The following is a 24,138-nucleotide window of genomic DNA, read 5'->3' as shown; positions in this document are numbered from 1 at the left end:
TGTGAACCGCCTCGAAGTCGTAAGATTATGGCGGTATAGAAAAATAAAGTTGTTATTATTATTATAAATGGACCATACTCAGACTGGAAGAGCGTCACCAGTGGGGTGCCGCAGGGCTCAATGGTTGAACCCGTGCTCTTTAACATCCTGGAGTGGCTGTAGGGGTTTGAAATCAAGAATAAACAAGCTGGACTGGAAACTTTCATTTTAATAATAATAATAACTTTATTTTTATATACCACCATCACCCAAAAAGTTCCAGGCGGTTCACAGAATAAAAAAGCACTGGACATTTCAGTGATGATACAAAGCACACAGAAAGGCGGTACAATATTTCAAAATGACATAGTCAAAAATCAAGTAACAAATTTTTTGAACAAATAGGTCTTAACCAGTTTTCTAAAGGTGCAATAAGATGCAGATTGTTGAATCAGATCATCTAACCATACTTGAACTTTACCTGCTACTGTTTCAGTTATTTATTTTCCCCAGCTTTCAGTATCAAAGGCAAACAAAATTCTGCTTTGTACTTCTGCACTTTCCACCAAAGTTCATATTACACCTACACTCAGGTTCAAAACATTTGTAAATTCAAAACAACAAAAATGGAAAAATAATCAGCTTTTCTAACACAATTTTGAAAATTCTTGTCACATCAAAAAAAATCCTCCTGGGTTATTTGCGTCTCAGGCTTCCCCAGTTCAGCCCTTGGCTTCTCCCCGAAAGGAGTAGGAGGCTTTGAGGCCATCCCTATATTCCTGGGTTCACTTGGACTCTGCCTAACACTATGGGAATCCTAGTCATACATTCTGTTATATCCCTTCCAGATTCCATGTGCTAGGTGTTCAACCCCAACCCGCAATCCGGGAGTTGCAGAAATCTAACACATTTCTGAGCACATGCTCCACCCCCTTAGCCTGAGAGCTAGCAAACATATCCAGTTACAATTTCTGCAAGCAACCCGTGCAGACGTCTTTTGCAGTTGCTCTGATTCTATTTCTTATTTTTTTATGTAAAGTTTGTTTTCTTGGTGGCTTCAATGCCTTGAGACCCCTTCCCGGTGGTCCCATGTTAGAGGAAAAGATGCACTCTCACGGTGCCGGACTGCTGCTTCACAGAGAAACTTTGGTGGGTCTCTGCCTTCCATGGTCACACCCGTTCAGTCTCCTGCAGCATTGGCCTCCGTCCAATCTCCCCAGCCATCATCCAAGCAGCTGCTTGTGTCTTGGGATGAGGACTTGTTTCTGGCTGATCTGGTTTCACCGGATGAGGACTAGGACCTTGGGGTGGACCCCAAAATCCTCTAGGGGAGTTGGATGATGTAGATGGAGGGTTTTTGGAGAGCTGGATGGCAAGGATGTGTCAGTTGTGCGTATTTTTCACTGGGAAGAGCTGCAGGAGTTTATTCGCCAGGTGTCTTCGGTTTTGCGCTTTGAGGAGGAAGCTAAGGACCCCCCTTGAGTTGTGGACCTTCTGCTTTGGGGGATCCGGTCGGCCTCACATTCTTTTCTTATGCATCAAGATATTCGGGATGTGGTGCACACACAGTGGAAGACTCTGCTTTAGGGGAGCCCGCCGGGAAAATGGGGACTTCACCGGTGGCTCCTTTTCTTCCCATCCAGCCCAATGAATCACTACGTGTCTTTCCCCGGTTCCGGTGGGAGCCTGGTTGCCAGAGTTTTACCAGGGTTGGGCTGAGATCACAATGGATCAGTGAGTCTTAGAAGTGATTTGGTATGTATTGGATCCTCCCAGAACTCATAGACAATGCCCCGGATTGGTTATATTTAGAATGGCACCTCTTGTTCCCTTTAAATTTAGTTCACGTGCCAAGTATTAATATGCCCAGGAGATATAAAGAGAATAAAATTTTAATGGATACATGGAAAACATTGAGATGTATTAGTAACTTAAGACCTATTCCAATTAATAAATCAACTAATCAATCCTTATGGATAAACTCCAAGATTAAAATCGGCAGAGCCCAAGTCCTTTGAAAGAACTGGATTATTGCAGGCATTCGAACTCTGAATGATGTTATTTCAGATGGTAAACTGCTTGAATTTTCACAATTGCAATATAGATTTGGTCTTACTAAATCACAAAGTTTTAAGTGGTTGCAGTTGAAGCAGGCTATTCAGGTGGGGTTCCCTGAACGGAAGACTCTTATCAATATAGTCTGGAGTTCCTGTGCTTCCAAGCAGACTTCCTAGGACATCAAGCCGCATTGTGGTATAAATTATTATCTGGATTCTTGAATAAAAAACCAAAATGTGGTCTTAGAGACATTTGGAGCATTGAGATTAAGCATCAGATTTCTGCATCTCAATGGCCACGAATTTGGTCTTGGAGGATGAGATGTACAGTGTCCGCATCTATGAGGCAAACTTGGTTCTTTTTGTTACATAGAGCGTTTTGGACCACTGTTCGTTTACAAAAATTAGATAGTTCTAAGTCCAATAAATGCTGTCACTGTAATCTGGAACCAGGGACATTAGAACATCTACTTTATTATTGTCCCTATAACAAGTTATTTTGGAATTCAATCTGGTCTCAAGTAAACTCTTTGTTGGAAAACCATGTTGCGCTTTCCTATGATACTGTTTTATTCAGAATGGCTATGAGAAAGAAAAGTCAAATATCGTCGTATAATAACAAACTTTTATTAGTCATGACAAGGGTTGCCATTCAACATATTACCAATAATTGGAAAAATGACAAGAATCTTAATAATAATAACAGCTTATATACCGCAATACCGTGAAGTTCTATTCATTATGCCATACTTATAAGATGGAAAGAGCAATAGCCATACAAAAAAGGACATATAATAACTTTGTAAAGATTTGGGGGCCATTGGCAAAATATTGCGATGAATAGTCATCAGTTCTTTTCTTTTCCTTTTCTTTTCTTTCTTAGCTGTATTTAGCACACTCAACGGGGAGGGTAGAGTTGGGGGGAAATTTTACAAGATACGTTATAATATGGTATATAACATGTGTATATTCTATTTTAGCTGAAAATGTGATGAAGGGTGGAAGGGTGGGTGGGGTTATTACACTATTAGATTTTGTGTGTTAGATATTGTAGTGCTATATTGGAATTACAGTGGTTCCTCGGTTTACGAGTGCACCGGTTTGCCATTGTTTTGCAAGATGAGCAAAACATTTGCAAACTTGGTGCCTCGTAAACCGAGCACGCCTCGATTTGCGAGCACCCCCCCTGCGAACCGGCACCCTCCCCCCCGCAATCCGGCACCCCCCGCCGCCATCGAGCACCCCCCCGCTGCCATCGGCCACCCCCCCGCTGCCATCGGGCACCCCCCCCCGCCACGACCTGAGGTCCCTCCAACCCACCCGAACCCTCTTCTTACTTTGATGTAGCCTCCGCACCTGCACAAGCATGTCTTGTGTTGTGCTGTGCTGTGCCGGTGCCCGAAAATCTGCCTCCGGTGCTGGGCCTTGAGCATGTGCCCAAGGCCTGAGAGTTCACGTCCAACGTGAACTCTCAGGCCTTGAGCATGCGCACATGCTCAAGGCCCAGCACCGGTGGCAAATTTTCGGGCACAGGATATGCTGGTGCAGGTGCAAGTACATCAAAGTAAGAAGAGGGTTCGGGTGGGTTGGAGGGACCTCAGGTCGCGACGGGGGGGTGCCCGATGGTGGCGGAGGGGGGGTGCCCGATGGCGGTGGGGGAGGTGCTGGATCGCGGGGGGGGAGGGAGCTGCGCTGCTGGCCTCGGGGGGGGGGGGGTGGAGGGTGGGAACCTATCAAAGCGAGTTTCCATTATTTCCTATGGGGAAACTCGCTTTGATAAACGAGCATTTTGGATTACGAGCATGTTCCTGGAAGGATTATGCTCGTAATCCAAGGTACCACTGTACTTGTATGATGTATTTTTGTGCACTTGTTGTTTTGATTTGAAAATGAATAAAGAATTAAAAAAAAAAAAAAAAGAAGTGATTTGGGACGGCTATACCTGGAGTTTTCCTAGCCCTTGCCAGATCATTTCCTCTCTTTTCCTTGTCAGGCAACTTGGAAGCAACAGGCATTTTGTCAGACACTGCTCAGGATGCTAGGTCTCAAAGCGGTGGTACCAGTGCCTACTCAGGAGATTCACACTTGCAGGTACTCCTTTTACTTCATGATTCCCAAGAAATAGGGGTCTTTTCGGCCCATTTTAGATCTGAAAAGTGCAACATGGCACTCCAGGTTCCATCTTTTTGTATGGAAATCCTGAGATACGTAATTCCTGCTGTCCAGCTTGGGGAATTTCTAATTTTTTTAAATCTGACAGAAGCCTACCTGCATGTTCCAATTCAGGCCTCCCATCAGAGATTCCTTCGCTTTGCGATTTTGGGAAAGCATTATCAATTTTGTGCACTTCCTTTTGGTTTGGCCATGGCTCCACGGACCTTCACCAAGATTATGATGATGGTGGTGGTAGAGACGGCCTTGCACAAGGAGGGCATCCTGGTTCATCCCTATCTGGATGACTAGTTGATTCAGACAAAGTTGTTTCAGGAGAGCTCCTGGGTCATGACTCGTGTTGTGGAGTTTCTGTAGTTGTTGGGCTGGGTGGTCAACTTGTACAAAGGCCGGTTGACTCCGTCTCAGCATTTGGAGTATCTCGGAGTTCTCTTCAACACAGCTTGGGAAGTGTCTTCCTTCTCAAGGCCCTGGTATTGCAGATTCGCTCCCTCATGGATTGTCACCGCCCTTGGGCGAAGGATTTTCTGCAGGTCTTGGAGTCGATGGCGGCCTCCCTGGAAGTGGTCAGGTGAACTCGGGCTCACATGCGTCATCTGCAGTATGCTCTTCTCCAGCGGTGGTCACCGCAGATTCACAATCTGGACTCTTCTGTCCCTCTTCGGGGTTAGTTTGTAGCAGCCTCCGCTGGTGGCTCCAGTCTTCCAATCTGGTTCAGGGAGTGAGTCTAGATCAGCCCCAGTGGTCAGTGCTTCTCATGGATGCCAGTCTTCTCGGGTGGAGAGCTCTACATATCAGTCACTTGGCTCAGGGCAGCTGGTCACCAGTGGAAATACCCTGGTCGATTAATAATAACATAAGAATAGCCTTACTGGGTCAGACCAATGGTCCATCAAGCCTAATAGCCCATTCTCATGGTGGCCAATCCAGGTCACCAGCACCCGAGGTATGCAGATCTGGTTTGGCTTCTTGTGGCAGATCCTCTTCCGCTGCCCCTCTCGCCCGACCTTCTGACTCAGGGTCCCATTCCCATGTTCGATCCGGGTTCCTTTTGTCTTACAGTTTGGCTCTTGAATGGGCACACCTAAGTAAGAAAGGATATTCAGATAAGGTGATCTCCACTCTCTTGGGTTCTTGGAGACTTTCTACTTCTCGGGCATATGTGTGTATTTAGCGTCTTTTTGAGGAGTGGGGTTCCGTGCTTGGCATGGTTCCCCTTCATACGTCTTTGCCTCACATCTTGGAGTTTTTGTAGAATGGCCTGGAGCGGGGCCTAGTATGGTCCTCCCTCAGGATACAGATTGCGGCTTTGCCTTCCTTTTGCATGGTCGGCATTTGGCCTTTTCTCCGGATATGGTTTGCTTCTTGAGAGTAGCAAAATTGATTCAGCCACCAACTCGTCCTTTGGTTCCAGTTTTGGATCTCAATCTGGTTTTGTCTGTGCTTGTTCGTCCTCCTTTTGAGCCTTTTGGCTCCTGCACGTTGAAGGACCTTACTCTTCAGGCTTTTTCATGTAGGCCTCCCTTCTTGGAGTTCTCCAGGGAGCGGGTTGTGCTGCAGCTGGTTCCCTCCTTTCTTTCAAAGGTGGTTTTGCCTTTTCATCTTAACTAGTCTGTTGTCCTTCCAGTCTTGGGTAGCTGGGAGGGCTCTTTGGAGCTGAGACACTTGCGCAAATTAGATGTCTGTCTGTCCAAATTAGATTGTAAGCTCGGGGACCATCTATAAATGTCAAAGTGTACAGCGCTGCAGACCCAGGAGTTCTAGCAGTTAGATCATCTTTTTATTATGTTGGCAGGTGCTCGTAAATCATTTTAAAAGTAACTTAAAGAGTTTCCTTTTTAAAGATGCTTTTAATCTTTAAATTATGTTCAAATTTTACATTAGTTTCTTTCAGGTTTCCATTTTTCCCTCCCTAATGTTCTCTCCTTTTATGGTTCTCTTCTGTACTTTAAAATATTGAATTGTAGTTCTGTCCTTCTTTACCTTGTGTATTGATTAGTCTGTAAGTCTGTTGGTCTAATCCATTATTTAAAATTTTAAACAATATGTTTAAATATATGCTTTTTTTTTTTTTTTAAATTAATGTTGTATTTCGCTTAGTAAAACTAAATAAGCGGTTCATCAAACTAAAATGAAACTTGAAATTTGCTTCCAAGACTACAATTGCATGCTGGATCAAGGAGGCTATTGCTTCGGTGTACCTTCTCCAAAAGAAACCTGTTCCAGATTTTCTCAAAGCTCATTCTACTCGGGGTCAGACGGCCACTGGTGGATATCTGTAAAGCAGCGGTTTGGTCTTCTCTCCATTCCTTTCTTCATCACTACTGTGTGGACACGGTGTTCGGGGAGCGTGTGCTTGTGGCGGCCCTTCTGATAGGTACTGCTTTGGTACATCCCATCCATTCTGGAGGGATGCTAAAGAAGGAAAAATTAGGTTCTTACCTGCTAATTTTCTTTCTTTTAGTCTCTCCAGACCGGCACAGACCCCGCCCTGTCATGTTGTTCAGTGTTTTTTTGTGAAGAGTACAGTTTGGTTTTGTCTTGGTTGTTGGAGAGTATAATAAGAGCAGCAGCATTTGGTTCATCTGGTTTAGCTGGCGAACTGTGGGGATGTTTTTGAAGGTTCTTTTTCTAATCAGTATCCAACTTTTTCCAGGTCCGATCCGGACACATAAGAACATAAGAATTGCCGCTGCTGTGTCAGACCAGTGGTCCATCATGCCCAGCAGTCCGCTCTCGTGGCGGCCCTTAGGTCAAAGACCAGTGCCCTAACTGAGACTAGCTACCCCAGCGCTAATAGGTTTTGAACATCAACTCCTTGGTCTCTTACCTCCAGCAATATTCTGTCCCTGGACTGACCTTTACCTGCAGCGTCTTTTCCTCTCGGGACCAGTGCTGCAGGGGAGAGGTTGGAGGGAATAAGAACTAGAGCGATGGCTCCCAAGCCTGTCAGGTTTTCAGGATAGAGCAAACCTTATTACAGGACCTCATACACAAGGGTTTCATACTCTTACTGGGGCAGTGTATTCATCATTGGTCCTTCTTTATATCATTTAAATTTTTCTAGTTTGGCTAAACTACTAACATGATGTGTGTTACTTGGTATGTTGGCATGTGTCAGCCTTATTAGATTCTTCTTGACTATTCGTCAGATTGATTGTAGATAGGACTGCACAACCCACTTGTACCACTGCCAAAAGTCATTAGACTCCACCCTGATGGCAGAGGAGCGTAAACCCATCCGTTCTGGACTGGTATGGAGGGACAAAAAGAAAGAAAATTAGCAGGTAAGAACCTAATTTCTGCTTTCAGCAAAGGAGAGAGTTTGCCTTCTTTGACACACCTCCCCAGGGGGGAACAATGTTCTTCTGTATCAGAGAAAATGTCTCTGGCTCTGGATTACAGATTCCCAACTCTCTTTGTTTTTGCTTTGTCTAAATTGTCCTGAGATACCTTTCTGTGCTATATGATTAGTGCTTTTCTCTAGTTTGTATATCTTTTCTTCCTATCAGTATGTATGAGAATATTAGCTAACAAGAAAGAAGTGGAGAATAAAGAGAAGTATATAACCATGCACGGTTTGTTGTGAATGTATTTCTTTGATATTAAGTGTGTCTGAGATAAGTATCTGGGAGAAGAAGACAGCTCCATAAGAACATCAGAATAGCCTTACTGTGTCAGACCAATGGTCCATCAAGCCCGGTAGCCCGTTCTCACGGTGGCCAATCCAGATCTCTAAAACCCATGGAGTAGCAACATTCCATGCTACCAATCCAAGGCAAGCAGTGGCTCCAAAACGTCATTTGTTCATATACAATAAAAGTATCAATACACTGGAGTTGTTGAACCTTTACTTGTCTTTTGCCATGTGCAGGACATAGGAACAGAGAAACATGATGGCACATAAAGGCCAAATGGCCCTTCCAGTCTGCCAATCTATAGCATCCACTATCTCCTCCTTTCCACTTTTTTTTGAATTCAGACACAGACCATATAAGTATGTCCGGCTACGGGCTCCATTTTCCAATGCTGGATTTGGCCACTCTTCTTGGTCTCTTACCACATGCGGGACACAGACCATGCAAGTCTGCTACAAGATGGTAGCAGTGGTAATCCTGTGCAGTCCTAGACGGTTTTGGCCCTGGGGGTTTTAGTGAGTTTCTTTAACTATCCCGCATTCCCCAGAAGTAATGTTTCCATTTCCAGAGCAGCCTAGGCTGGTCAGACTGTGCTGGAGCTGGAGCAGCAGCACCGAAAACTTGACTGGGGAGTAGAGAGTACAGTAGTAGGAGAGCGGTGTTGGTTCTGTATGTTTTCTTTTCTCTTTCACTGGGATAATCTGCTTGGCTATTTGCAAACTAACTTTCAGAGGACTTGTAGGGTTTGTTTTTGGAAATTCAGTACTCAGTTTCCATCTATTGGTAGAAGTACATAGCCCTATTTGTGCCAGACTAGAGGGACTAAAGGAAAGAAAATTAGCAGGCAAGTCCTAATTACTCCTTTCTAAATGTTTAGCACTGTTTGCAAGCCACCATTTAACTACAGTTTAGATTTGGGGCTCTTTGTTCTTTTTTATGCTTTTAAGATAAGAGGAAAAGGATCAGAGATCTTGGTATAGAGATAGAGATACCATAGAGAATAGAGAACTGTCTGTATATTCCTCCGTGATCCCTACTGACCTTACCAGATTAACTCAGTAACAAAGAATGTCCCTCACTTGTGTGGCAGAGATTGGAGGAGCAGGAGAAGCAGATCCATGCACTGCAGCGGGAGAAACAGGAGGTCGTGGAGCAGATCCAGACAGCGCTGAGGGAGGAAAAGCTACAAGAAATGAAGAGGAATAGAGAGGAGATTGAGGAGGTAATGTGGTTAATTTTGAAAGGAATGACTTAGCAGTATCACATAGAACCGGCACTTTATATTAAGAACATAAGAATAGCCTTACTGGGTCAGACCAATGGTCCATCAAGCCCAGTGGCCAATCCAGGTCACTAGTACTTGGTCAAAACCCAAAGGATAGCAACATACCATGTGTGCAGATTTTATTAAATGAGTGGCTACAACTCAGAAAGATCATAGTGATACAAAGCACTCTAGAGCTTTGAGAAACTTTGATAGAGACGTGAGTTTAATTGATGGGGTGTCACAAAACCACAAGGGACTACAGTTTATCCTGCATCACACTATTCACAAATTGAATATATTTTTGTTGATGTCTCCTTGAAAGCTTCCAAAGACATTGAGACTATCGCATTATCCCAGGACAAACAGACAGCATAGTCTCACATATGGGTGATGTCACCGACGGAACCCCGGAATGGACCACTTTAAAAGTGCATCGCGATAGCCTGAACCGCGCATGCACGAGTGCCTTCCTGCCCGACATAGGGTGCGTGGTCCCTCTGTTGCTTAGTTTCCATGTTTACAAGGTTTAAATGATGTATTATTGTGTTCTTGATGTAAGATGAAAAAATGAATAAAGAATTTGAAAAAAAAAAAAAAAGAAGACACGTCTTTTTCAACGGCCGTTGAAACTTTTTTAAGGATGTGTGGGGCCATTGATAAATTATTGTAAAGAATAGTTATCATTTTTCCCTGATTTTAAATAAATGAAAGATTTGGGAGGAGGGGTTAACTTTTTAATATTCGATATGAAGAGTACGAATGATTTTATTATATTGTATATATCAACTGATATAGTATGGTGGGTGGAAAGGGGATAAATTTTATTTTGGGAACATGTGTGGTATTTCAAGTGATGTATTAAGTTAATCTGTTATTATGTTCTGTACACTTTATGTAAATATAAAATGAATAAAGAATATTTAAAAATAAAAAAAAAAAGAAACTTTTTCTTGCTGCCTTCCCGCTCTCGCGGATCTCTGACTTTCAGTCAGTTTTGGTTTTTTATTTTATTAGTTAAAAGTTCTTTTTCGTTAAAAAAAAAAAAAAGTAAACATTTTTGTTTTCTCTCTGTCGCGGGTTAGGCCCAGCGGGGCCTGTTCGACCACTTTGGCCTTGGATTTTAATTTAGCCGAGGCCATCTTTCCTTCAATGTCCCGCCTGCAGATGGGTTTCAAAAAGTGTGGACGTTGTGCTCGCCCCATTTCTGTGACCGACCCGCATCGCTGGTGTCTCCAGTGCTTGGGGCCTGAATACCATCCTGAAACCTGTTCCTGCTGTTCATCTCTGCAGAAGAGGACTCTTAAGAACCGCCTGATTCAGCAGCACCTCCTCTTCGGTGTCGTAATGGAGGGCGATTCAACACCGCTGCCGACGTTGGTGGCACTGGCCAAATCAACACCGCACTAATCGACATCGAAGTCGGTGCGGTCCGGGAAGGCACTGAAGAAGTTAAAACATCTCGAGCCTTCAACACCGAGTACTCGGCACTGTCCCCGGACAACTCAGGATTCAGACCTCTGGGGAGATTCTGAACAAGATCCTGTTCTATCTGATGAAGAAAGTTCCTCAGATGAAGAATCCATTCGCCACTCTTCTCAAGAGGCTCCTGTAGTGTCTGAAAAATCATCATTCTCCAGGTAGGAAGCTGACTCTAAAAGATCTAAAAAGTTCCTGGATGCCTTGGACTACGATCAGCCACCCAAGGAACTTCTCAAGCTTCCTCTCCATGATATATTATGGGAAACCTTCTACAAGAATCTAGAAATGCCACTTACCATCCCTGTGGTTCCCCGCCAGCTGGATTCTCTGTATAGAGTGGTCCCTATCCCTGGGTTTGACAAACCACAGCTCACCCGTAAATCTCTCCTGGTGGAATCAACCCTAAAGAAATCTTCAGAGGCTAGTGTATATGCCTCTGTTTCCCCTGACAGGGAGGGCAAGACTATGGACTGGTTTGGCAAATGCCTATACGAGAATGCTATGTTAGCCAACCGGTCTGGCAACTATACTTTTCATTTCTCCTTTTATGTGAAGCATTTAGTCAAACAAGTTGCCATGTTCCAAAAATATCTCCCAAAACGTAAGCTTCCTGCGTTTCAGCATTTCATTTCTGACCTGCTCCAGCTCCGCAAGTACATGGCTTGTTCATTCTACAATACCTTTGAACTTACCTCATGTGTTGCGGCAATGTCAGTGGCCTGGCTTTGAGTTTCTGAGCTGGAAGTCAATCATCAGGACAGGTTAGCCAATGCACCTTGTCTGGGGGACAAGCTTTTTGGTGCCTCCATGGACATGGCTACCCAGAAGTTGTCTGCCCATGAGACCAGATGGGACACTCTGGTAAAGTCCAAAAAGAAGCCTCCACCGTCTCGCCCCTTCAGACCAGCTTCTTCATATCAGAGAAGGTTTGCTGCAAAACCTACAACCCCTGCTCCGTCTCAACCTAGGAGACAGAGACAACAGCAACCATGTCAATAACAGCAAAAACAACAGGCTGCCCCCCAAAAGTCTACAAAGCCTTTTTGACGTGTTTCTTTAGAGCATAGCCAACGTCACCATTCTTCAGACTTTACCTCAGCCCATCAGAGGCCATCTCCAATCTTTCATAGCTCGCTGGAAGCTCATAACATCAGACCTCTGGGTCCTCTCCATCATTCATCAAGGTTACACTCTAAATATTCACACCCTGCCACCAGACCATCCTCCAAAAGAGTCTGTTTTGGACCCTGCACCGTCCTCCTTCTGCAGGAGATTCAATCCCTTCTCCTGCTGAATGCCATTGAAGAAGTTCCCCTCAATCAGCAGGAGCAGGGATTCTATTCCCATTACTTCTTAGTCCCCAAGAAGACCGGAGGACTGAGACCCATCCTGGATCTCAGAGCTCTCAACAAATTTCTAGTCAAGGAGAAATTCAAGATGTTATTCCTCACCCTGCTTTATCCTCTCCTCAATCAGAACGGCTGGCAATGCTCTCTGGATCTCAAGGAAACCTACACACATATTCCAATTCATCCAGCTTCCAGGAAGTACCTCTGTTTCCAAATCAATCGATGTCATTACCAGTTCAAGGTTCTTCCCTTCGGCCTGGCATCTTCTCCCAGGGTCTTCACGAAGTGCCTCATTGTAGTGGCTGCATCTCTCCGATCACACGGCCTTCAAGTCTTCCTTAACCTGGACGACTGGTTGATCAAGGCTGTTTCATCTCAGGAAGTGGTCCAAGCAGCATCTCAGACCATTTCTTTTCTTCAGATACTAGGATTCAAAGTCAACTTCCCCAAGGATCAAACCCTACATCTGCACACCTGACCTAGCCCAACTCCTCTATGCCTATGTCCTCTCCAGGATGGATTACTGCAACTCCCTATTTAATGGAGTAGTCAAAAAAGATCTCAAGCGCCTCCAGCGGGTACAAAATGCAGCAATCCACCTCCTACACAGCCTCAACTACCGCGATCTCATCTCCCCAGCCCTCCGCACAGAGCACTGGCTTCCAATTAACCAACTCTGGGTATTCAAGGCCCTAGTAATAGCACATAAAATAATTTATGCCACCACCCCTACCTACATAGAATCCAAGCTAACCCTGTATACCCCCATCCGCCCCTTCTGCTCGGAAATGGAGAAACGCCTATGCATCCCCCTAGGAAGGTCCTTCCTGTCAGAAACTGCTCGCAGGTGCTCCTACAGCCACTTCATCCCCCAACTCTGGAACCAACTCCCCTTACAAATCACATTACAGAACTCATTGATGACCTTTTGGAAAGCGGTAAACATAAGAACATAAGAATTGCCGCCACTAGGTCAGACCAGTGGTCCATCGTGCCTAGCAGTCTACTCACACGGCGGCCCTCTGATCAAAGATCAGTGCCCTAACTGAGACTAGCCCCACCTTAGCACATTCCGGTTCAGCAGGAACTTGTCTAACTTTGTCTTGAATCCCTGGAGGGTGTTTTCCCCTATGACAGACTCCGGAAGAGCGTTCCAGTTTTCTACCATTCTCTGGGTGAAGAAGAACTTCTTTACGTTTGTACGGAATCTATCCCCTCTCATTCTCCCTACCTTGGAGAGAGTGAACAACCTGTCCTTATCTAATAAGTCTATTCCCTTCAGTACCTTGAATGTTTTGATCATGTGCCCTCTCAATCGCCTCTGTTTGAGGGAGAAGAGGCCCAGTTTCTCTAATCTTTCACTGTATGGCAACTCCTACAGTCCCTTAACCATCTTAGTTGCTCTTCTCTGGACCCTTTCGAGTAGTATTGTGTCCTTCTTCATGTACGGCGACCAGTGCTGGACACAGTACTCCAGGTGAGGGCGCACCATGGCCCAGAACAGTGGCATAATAACCTTCTCCGATCTGTTCGTGATCCCCTTCTTTATCATTCCTAGAATTCTGTTCGCCCTTTTCACTGCCGCCCCACATTGCGTGGACGGCTTCATTGTCTTGTCGATCATAACTCCCAAGTCTCTTTCCTGGGAGCTCTCTCCAAGTACCGCCCCGGACATCCTGTATTCATGCATGAGATTTTTGTTACCTACATGCATCACTTTACAATTCTCCACGTTGAACCTCATCTGCCATGTTGATGCCCATTCCTCGAGCCTGATTGTCACATTGCAGATCTTTGCAATTCCCCTGTGTCTTAACTACTCTGAATAACTTCATATCGTCCACAAATTTAATCACCTCACTCATCATACGAATGTCCAGATCATTTATAAAGATGTTGAAGAGCATGGATCCAAGCACTGAGCCCTGCGGCACCCCTGCGGCTCTTCCAGTCCGAGTATTGTCCATTTATCCCCATTCTCTGTTTCCTATGCTCTAGCCAGTTTTTAATCCATGTGAGAATTTCACCCTTGATTCCGTGGCTTGCAATTTTCCGAAATAGTCGTTCATGAGGAACCTTGTCAAACACCTTTTGAAAATCCAGATATACAATGTCGACCGGGTTGCCCTTGTCTATCTGTCTGTTTACTCCCTCAAAGAAGTGCAGCAAGTTCGTCAAACACGATCTGCCTTTGCTAAAACCGTGCTAACTGGTCCTCCTTTTCAACTAAAATTAAAACCGCAATCTACCCCTCACCCCCCTAAACTCCCCCTCCCTTCTACCCTCTCTTCTCCATTCTGATCCTCTACTTAAATTGCTGTATAGTCCTTGTACTTAAATTACTGTATAGTCTTTGTATTGTCCAAATGTACTCCACTGTGAATGTTTTTTTGTTTTTTGTTTAATCTTTATTCATTTTTTTCATCTTACAAGTGTATCAAGAAATAACATTTAAACTTAAAAAACATCACTTGATATTCTATTACAATCAACTTAAATTAATGAAATTATAACCCCCTCCCCTCCTATCCCTCCCATATCATATACATTCACATATATTATATAATATAATCTTTCCTATTAATCCAAACATTTAATAAAGAATCAGAAAACCCCCTATCCCTATCCCATCATTTCAATTGTATTATTAAGGGAAAATGTTAACTACTCATTACAATAATCTGTTAATGGTTCTCAAACATCTCGAAATTTACTAAAATATCCTTTCTGTGTGGCTAATGTTCTTTCCATTTTATAAAGATGACATAAAGAATTCCACCAAAACTTTAATTTAATCTGCTCCAATTTTTCCAATTAAATGTAATCTGTTGAATGGCAACTCCTGTCACTGTGAATGTTTGCTTGTAGGCCGTTCTGAGCTATTGGGAGGACGGGATATAAATCTAAATAAATCAATCACATCTTCTTCCAACTCAACGTTTGCAGTTCATTGGGGCAATCCTAGACACCACTCTCATGAGAGCATTTCTTCCTCAAGATCGCCTTCAGACTCTCATCCACCTTTGTCAGCAATTGCTTCCTTTTCAATCCATCTCTGCCAGGCACATGATGGTTCTTCTAGGTCAAATGGCTTTCACTGTCCATGTGACACCACTGGCAAGGCTACATCTTCGCACTCTTTAGTGGACCCTTGCTTCTCAGTGGTCTCAAGTGTCGGATTGTCTCTCACAACATATAAAAAGGAAGACAAAAATAATTGCCATTAAGGATGAGAAAGGTGATACTAATGCTCAAGTTGAACCTATTTTAAAACAGTTTTTAAAATTTTATAAAGCTCTTTATTCTTCTGAGCCTTATTTAGACAAAGAAAAAGATGGTTTAGAATTCGTTTTATAACTTACATCAAGTGTAACAGGAAATAACATTTGAATTGTAAAACATCACTTGATTTGCTATAATATCATCTGAAAATCATGAAATTTAACCACCCTTACCATCCCTAATACATCAAAAATATTCATATATTATGTTATACATTATACGATTTAATAAAATATTAAAAAATACCATCCCACCCACCCATTCCCATCCCCTCATTTCAATTATCTTATTATGGGAAAATGTTTATTGCTCATTACAAAAGTTTGTTAATGGTCCCCAAACCTCTTGAAATTTACCAAAATATCCTCTCTGTATTGCTAATGTTCTTTCCATTTTATATATATGACATACAGAACTCCACCAGAAACTGTAATTTAATCTATTCTGATTTTTCCAATTGAATGTAATCTGTTGAATGGCAACTCCAGTCAAAATAAATAAAAGCTTGTTGTTTGAAGAAATCTGATTTTTCGCTCTCATTGACATGCCAAATAAAATAGTATCATATGTCAAGGCCACCGGATTTTCTAACAACCTATTTATTTGGGTCCATATCGATTTCCAGAATATTAATATAAATGGACAATAGAATAAAAAATAATCTAATGTCCCAGCCTCAAGATGACAGTGCCAACATCTATTAGACTTGGAGCTATCTAATTTTTGTAAACGAACAGGGGTCCAGAAAGCTCTATGTAAAAGAAAAAAACAAGTTTGTCTCATAGATGCAGACACTGTACATCTCATCCTCCAAGACCAAATTCGTGTCCATTGAGACGCAGTAATTTGATGCTTGATCTCAATGCTCCAAATGTCCCGAAGACTAGTTTTTGGTTTTTTATTTACAAGTCCAGATATTAATTTATACCCCATAATTAATTAATAATCCCATAAAATCTATCTGAAAGCATAAGAATTCCAGGCTGTGATAATTATTAAGATTTTTCCATTCAGGGAACCATACCTGAATGGCCTGCTTCAATTGCAACCATCTAAAATATTTTTTTTTTATATTATTATTTCTTTATTAAATTTTCAATTTAAATCAAGCTAAACACTTGTACAAAAAGCAATAGTCATAATAACAAAATAATCATGAGGTAATTTAACATCCAATAAGAAAACATTATTTAACTATTTAAGCTCAAGTCCTCCTAAGGGATCCAAGATTTTAAATTAGCGAAAAATAAAATTAAAGAAATTATTTTGCAAGATGTTCAAAGCAAAAGCACTGAAAATGAGGTTTCTTAATTATATTAGGGTTCAAGATAATCCTCCATCTAAACGAGACGTAGCTACAAAAGTTGTCAATTGAGATGGTTAGAAGAAAACATATTTAACAGAACGGTAACACACTATACATTTACATGGATGTCTCAAATAAAAAGTTGCCCCCAGAGAAGTAACCCCAGGTTTCAAAAGAAGAAATTCACGGCGACGCTTCTGTCTCTCCCTTGTAAGGTCAGGGAACATCTGAACTTTACAACCAAGAAAAATTTTTTGTCTATTTTTAAAGTAAAGTCTTAATAACCATGTTTTATCTTGCTGGTGATGCTAAGTCTTTATCAGATGTCTCCAATAATTCTGAAATATTTAAAGTTTGTTGGCCCAATTCTTTTTGTTGATTTATAGAAACTTTCATAGGCAAATAATAGACACGTGAGAATGGTGGTAACATTTCTTCTGATACTTCTAAAGTTTCCATCAAATATCTCTTAAGCATTTCTCTCGGGTTTACCATTTCTAATTTAGGAAAGTTAATTAGCCTTAAGTTATTACTACGAGAATTATTCTCAAGCATTTCAACTTTCCTTCTCAAGTTGGTTTTATCTTTAATTAATGTCTCTTGAAGTTGTTTTGATGTAGTTATTTCCTTTTCAATTTTCTGAATGGTTTTATCTGAGTCAGACAGTTCTTTTCTTAAGTCTTTAAGTTCTTTTGTATGTTCTGTAATTTTTCCTTCCAAGTATTGAAATTTAGGTATAGTGAGCTTTACAAAGCCAGCAATTAGGTCCCATAATGAATCTAAGGTTACAACTTCAGGTTTTACCAATGAAATTGAAGCTTGTAAAATAGTAGAGTGCTCACCATTCTGTAGAAAGTCTTCATGGCCTGTCTCTTGGATTTTACCCCCTTGTGAAGCTGGATTCTCCTCGGGTATATTTGTTAGGGCTCCTTGAGCATGAGCCCCAACCTCCAAACCTTCTCCCAGATTGACCCTTGCCTCTGAGGGAGAGAACACCTCCAACTCCGGGGTTTCCCCACCCCTGGGAGAACTGGTAACCTGAGGGCGTGGGGGCGGCTCCCTTACGTTGGGGCTTCCGTGCCCTGGAGGAACAGCTACGGGTTCGCCTCCCTGTGTCCTCAGCGGGCTGCCCTCCGACGCTTGAGAAACCTCCTGCACTCGCCTCAAAAGCCGCTCGATATTGCCCAGAGAGGGAACCTCCGGACGCCGCAAGACAGCAACAGCGCTCCGTCCTCTTCTCTTGGGCATAATTGTAAGTAGACACAAACCCTTCCCAGAGTTCAATTATGAAGAAATTATTGATTTATAAGCAAGCCCGACGCGAGCAACTCAGCGCATCTGACTTGAAGCAGCCATCTTGGATCGTGTCCCACCATCTAAAATATTGCAATTTATTTCTTTAATTAATGTAGATGGTAAACTTTTAGCTAAGACATTAGCTTTACAATTGGCTAAAGCTCTCCCTTTCATTATAGGTATGCATCAAACAGGATTCGTTGCTCAAAGACATTCATCTCATAATACTAGACTGACATTTCATATGCTATATTTGACAAAAGCCATGAAAGATCCGGCTTTTTCTGTTTCCTTGGATGCAGAGAAGGCCTTTGATCAAGTGGAATGGACCTTCATGTGTCAGGCAATGGAATGGTTTGGTATAGGTTCAGGATTTATACAAATAATGCAAACGTTGTATAGCTCCCCTGCTGCTAGATTATCTGCAAATTAAAACGTTCGATCGCGTCAGAGGGAACAAGCTACTGAGGTGGATAGCGGCCTGTGAGGTTCGCTACAGCCGGCCGCGAACCTGAGCAGGCCGCTTTGAACAGGAGCGGCAGCAGTGGCAGGAACCATGGATGGAGGGAGGGGAAGAGGAAAAAGAAGGGCCATGGAGCAGGCAGGAAAGGGGGCTGTTTTGGTGGGAGGGTTGTGCTGAGTGCAGACAGCAATCATGGGGGGGGGAAACAGAAAGGGGCCATGGAGCAGGTAGGCATTGCAGAACAGGGAGAGAGGGAAAGGGGGCTGCTTTGGGGGGAGAGGTGTGCTGGGGGCAGGCAGCAATCAGGTTGGGGAGGAACAGAAGGGGGACATGGAGCAGGTAGGCATTGCAGAACAGGGGGAGAGGGAAAGGGGGCTGCTTTGGCAAGCAGGGGGGACAGGGAGACAGAAAGACGGACGGACAGACAGGGGACCAGGAAGAGAGAGACAAATTTAAAAAAACAGACATACAGACATCTACTCTGGGCGGCGGGAGGAAGGCAGTGCGGAGCACTGTTGGTAGTGGCTGCCGGGAGGAGAGCTTCGAGCCGCAGAAGACTGTCCCCAAAGCCCCTGCGGCGAGTCGGCCCAACCTCTCCTTCCTCACCGACGCCGAAGAAGCTGCAGCTGGGGCAGTCGGGGCCTCCCCCGCCGCGCAAAATACACCTAGGCCCTGCTCCCTCTCACGCTCTGAGCACTCACGATTGGCTGAAGGGTGTCGTGCAGGTGCTGCAGATACAGGGGGCTGCTTTTGTTGGAGAGGTGTGCTGGGGGGCAAACAGCTTTGCTCGGAGGGGGGGAGACAGAAGGGGGCCATGGAGAGACAGGGGGAGGGAAAGGGGGCTACTTTGGGGGGAAAGGTGTGCTGGAGGGCAGACAGCTTTGCTTTGCAGGGGAAGACAGAAGGGGGCCATGGAGAGACAGGGAGAGGGGAAGGGGTATGCTGGGGGCAGACAGCTTTGCTCTGGGGGGGGGCGGGGGAATGACACAAGGACACAGACATGAAGAATGACACACAAGAGGCCAGAGAGACAGACAGAAAGGAAGACAGACAGACAGCGTCCAAGGAGAGACAGCCAGCATCCAAGGAGAGACAGCCAGTGTCCAAGGAGAGAAAAACAAATAAACATAGACAGACAGACAGCGGCCAAGGGGAGAGAGAGAAAGAAAGAACTGGACGACGTTCTGGGGCAAGAGCAAGCTCTACAGGAGAGATGGACTGCACCTGAGCGCGGCGGGAACTAGACTTCTAGCAAACAACGTCAAGAGAGGAATAGAACAGGCTTTAAACTAAGAAGAAGGGGAAAGCCGACAGTCGACCAAGCGTCGATGATTGGGAAAAAGGTATCTCGTGAAGATACTAAGGAGAAAAAAGGCTGGGATGAAACAAGGGACAAATTACAAGAGTCAACTAACAAAGGAGAGGAGATTAGAAAGATCGCAACCAAAGAGAAGAATCTAAAGACCAAAGCACAGGGAAAGGAAATGAAGGCAACAAAATTCCAGGAGCTAAATTGCATATATACTAATGCAAGGAGCCTAAGAAACAAAATGGGAGAATTAGAAGCCATGGCCATTGCAGAGAACATAGACATCATTGGAATCTCCGAGACATGGTGGAATGAGGAAAGCAGATGGGGTACAGCACTGCCGGGGTACAAACTCTATCGCCAAGACAGATTAGGACAGAAAGGCGGTGGAATAGCAATATACATAAAAGAAAGCATACAATCGACAAGAATGGACACAGCAGAGACGGCCAACAAACTAGAATCGCTATGGGTTAAAATACCAGGAAGGAAAGGGCCTGAAATAAAGATAGGTCTATACTATCGTCCACCCGGACAAACCGGAGAAATCGATGAAGAAATGGAAGCCGATATGAAGCGAGAATGCAAAAGCGGTAACACAGTTATTATGGGAGACTTCAACTACCCTGGGATAGACTGGAGTCTTGGAAGCTCAAGATGCGCTAGGGAGACAGACTTTCTGGAGACTGTACAAGATTGCTTCTTGGAGCAGCTTGTTAGAGAACCGACGAGAGGAAATGCCACTCTGGATCTAATCCTAAATGGGCTAAAGGGACCTGCAAAGGAAGTGGAAGTAGTGGGACCATTGGGAAACAGCGATCATAATATGATCAAGTTCAAGGTGGAAATAGGAACACTGAAAGGAAAGAGAACCATAGCGACAACTTTTAACTTCAGGAAGGGAAACTACGAAGCAATGAGAAGAATGGTAAAGAAGAAACTTAGGAACACTTCCAAAAAATGGCAGACGGTAGAACATGCCTGGTCCTTTTTCAAGGACACGGTGAGCGAGGCGCAAAATCTGTATATCCTCAGATTCAGAAAAGGGTGCAACAAGAGTCGAACAAAAGACCCGGCGTGGATAACTAAAATAGTGAAGGAAGCGATAGGCAATAAGAAAAACTCATTCAGAAAATGGAAAAAGGACAAATCTGAGGGAAACTGGAAAGAGCACAGAAAGTATCAAAAAGAATGTCACCATGTGGTTCGAAAAGCCAAAAAAGAGTATGAAGAGAGGCTAGCCAGGGAAGCACGAAATTTCAAGCCGTTCTTTAGATATATTAAAGGGAAACAGCCAGCTAGGGAGGAGGTGGGACCACTGGACGACGGAGACCGGAAGGGAGCGGTGAGGGAAGAGAAAGAGGTCTCAGAAAGACTTAACAGGTTCTTTTCGTCTGTATTTACAAGTGAAGACACAACCAACATACCGGAACCTGAACAAATCTTCAAGGGAAATCAAGCACAGAAGTTAACATCCATGGAAGTGAGCCTTGATGATGTATGCAGGCAGATAGAAAAACTAAAAACTGACAAATCGCCAGGTCCGGATGGAATCCATCCAAGGGTTCTGAAGGAACTAAAGGAGGAAATAGCGGAACTACTGCAGCAAATTTGTAACCTATCTCTGAAAACAGGTGTGATTCCGGAGGATTGGAAGATAGCCAACGTTACGCCCATCTTTAAAAAGGGATCAAGAGGTGACCCGGGAAACTACAGACCGGTGAGTCTGACCTCGGTTCCGGGGAAAATGGTGGAAGCACTGATAAAAGAAAACATCGATGAACATTTTGAAAGAAACGAACTTCTGATAACCAGCCAACATGGTTTCTGCAGGGGAAGGTCGTGCCTGACTAACTTACTGCACTTCTTCGAAGGAATTAACAAACAGATGGACAGAGGAGACCCCATAGACATCATATACCTAGATTTCCAGAAAGCCTTTGACAAGGTGCCTCATGAACGTCTACTCAGGAAACTGAAGAACCATGGGGTGGACGGAGACGTGCATAGATGGATCGGAAATTGGTTAGAAGGTAGGAAACAGAGGGTAAGGGTGAAGGGCCACTACTCAGACTGGAGAAAGGTCACGAGTGGTGTTCCGCAGGGCTCGGTGCTCGGGCCGCTGCTTTTTAACGTATTCATAAATGATCTAGAAACAGGGACGAAGTGTGAGATAATAAAATTTGCAGACGACATCAAACTATTTAGTGGAGCTCGGACAAAGGAGGACTGCGAAGAATTGCAAAGAGACTTGGACAAACTAGGGGAATGAGCAGAGAGATGGCAGATGAAATTCAATGTTGAGAAGTGTAAAGTATTGCATGTGGGAAGCAAAAACCCGAGGTATAATTATGCGATGGGAGGGATGTTATTGAATGAGAGTACCCAAGAAAGGGACTTGGGGGTGATGGTGGACATGACAATGAAGCCGACAGCACAGTGTGCAGCGGCTGCTAAGAGAGCGAATAGAATGCTAGGTATAATCAAGAAGGGTATTACAACCAGAATGAAAGAAGTTATCCTGCCGCTGTATCGGGCAATGGTGCGTCCACATCTTGAGTACTGCGTCCAGTATTGGTCACCATACCTTAAGAAGGATATGGCATTACTCGAGAGAGTTCAGAGGAGAGCGACAAGACTGATTAAGGGGATGGAAAGCCTTTCATATGCTGAGAGATTGGATAAACTGGGACTCTTTTCCCTGGAAAAGAGAAGATTAAGAGGGGATATGATAGAGACTTACAAGATCATGAAGGGCATAGAGAGAGTAGAGAGGGACAGATTCTTCAAACTTTCAGAAAATAAAAAAACAAGAGGGCATTCGGAAAAGTTGAAAGGGGGCAAATTCAAAACAAATGCTAGGAAGTTCTTTACACAACGTGTGGTGGACACTTGGAATGCAATTCCAGAGGACGTTATAGGGCAGAGTACGGTACTGGGGTTTAAGAAAGGATTGGACAAATTCCTGCTGGAAAAGGGGATAGAGGGGTATAGATAGAAATTTACTGCACAGGTCCTGGACCTGTTGGGCCGCCGCGTGAGCGGACTGCTGGGCGCGATGGACCTCAGGTCTGACCCAGCGGAGGCATTTCTTATGTTCTTATGTTCTTATCTATTCTAGCACCCGTTAATGTAACGGGCTTAAAGACTAGTATATTAATAATACGTTTTCAGAACGTTTTAATTTGCAGAGGGGGATCAGACAAGGTTGTCCCTTATCTCCTTTGCTATTTGCTATTGTTTTGGAACCCTTATTATTAGCTATTCAACAGGTGAAGGAGATACAGGGTATTCCGTGTTCAGATAGAGAGTATAAAGTATCAGCGTATGCGGATGATATCTTGCTTTATTTGAGGAATCCAGAAACAACCATTCCATGTTTGCTTGAGTTGATTGAGAAATTTGGAAAATTTTCAGGTTATAAGATACATTGGAATAAATCAGAAGTTCTTCCACTAAATGTACATTGTACAAAAGGTTTATTTGATGCATTTTCTTTCGTTTGGAAGGAAGATGGTTTAAAATACTTAGGAATTTGGATTACAAAAACAGTGGATGATACAATGAAAATTAATGAAAAATGTTTATTGCAGAAGGTAACAGAAATGTGTGAGCAATGATTTTACCTGTAGTTTGTTACCAAATGGGGATGTTACCAGTTTTCTTTCAGGGGTCTTTTTATAAAAAATTAAATAGGGTTCTAACAAAATTTATTTGGCTGTGTAAAATTCCTAGAATTGCTTTAGTGTTTTGCAAAGGCCAATTGTGGAGGGTGGGGTAAATTTTCCTAATTTTTATAGGTATCATCAAGCCTATATTTTGCGTCAAGGTATGTATTGGATCCTCCCAGAGCCCATTGATAATATACCAGATTGGTTTTGGCTAGAATGGAGACTTATGTTTCCTTTGCGTTTTGGTCATGTTGTTAGTATCAAAATGCCAAGGTTATATAAAGAGCATAAAATATTTGTTGATACCTGGAAAACTTTAAGGTATATAAGTAGTCTAACTCTTATTCCAATAAATAAATGAACAACTCAAATGATTTGGCTAAACCCCAAGATCAAAATTGGCAGTTTTAAAATCATCTGGAAGCATTGGATGATGGCAGGAATCCGTACTTTGGAGGATGTAATAACTAATGGTAAGCTGCTAGAGTTTTCACGATTGCAACATAAATTTGGTCTTAATAAATTGCAATATTTTAGATGTTTGCAATTGAAGCAGGCCATTCAGGTAGGGTTCCCTGAATGGAAAAAATAATTATCATAGCCTGGAATTCTTATGCTTTCAGATGGATTTTATGGGACACCAGGCTGCACAGTGGTATAAATTATTATTATTATTTTTTTTTTTAATCTTTATTCATTTTATTTTCAACATCAAGTGTATAAAAATTTCAACAATAAAATATCACATCACTTGATATTTCAATATTTCAATAATTATTAAAATGAGCTTTATCCTCCCTCCCACCTATTTCATTTTATATCCCATATGTTAAAATATGCAATAATAATATCCAATTTTTAATATTAAAG

At 43.2% G+C, this 24,138-nt stretch overlaps 1 protein-coding gene across 9 annotated transcripts in view; it reads left to right on the top strand.

The window, feature by feature from the left end:
- The window catches only part of LOC117365440, a 362,671-nt gene that overhangs the window by 206,353 nt on the left and 132,180 nt on the right, over positions 1–24,138 (top strand). For 8 of the 9 annotated variants that reach the window (XM_033955906.1, XM_033955904.1, XM_033955903.1 and 5 more), the window contains exon 13: positions 8,937–9,068. The exons of the other annotated variant lie outside the window; for it this stretch is intronic. In XM_033955906.1, the coding sequence (XP_033811797.1) occupies positions 8,937–9,068 (132 nt within the window). The remainder of the gene's footprint in view (positions 1–8,936; positions 9,069–24,138) is intronic. 9 annotated transcript variants of the gene reach the window in all.

Source organism: Geotrypetes seraphini, chromosome 8 (genome assembly GCF_902459505.1).
Source record: "Geotrypetes seraphini chromosome 8, aGeoSer1.1, whole genome shotgun sequence".
NCBI classification, from domain to species: Eukaryota; Metazoa; Chordata; class Amphibia; order Gymnophiona; family Dermophiidae; genus Geotrypetes; species Geotrypetes seraphini.
Note: the sequence above shows the minus strand (reverse complement) of the source record. Positions and strands in the feature narration are given on the sequence as shown.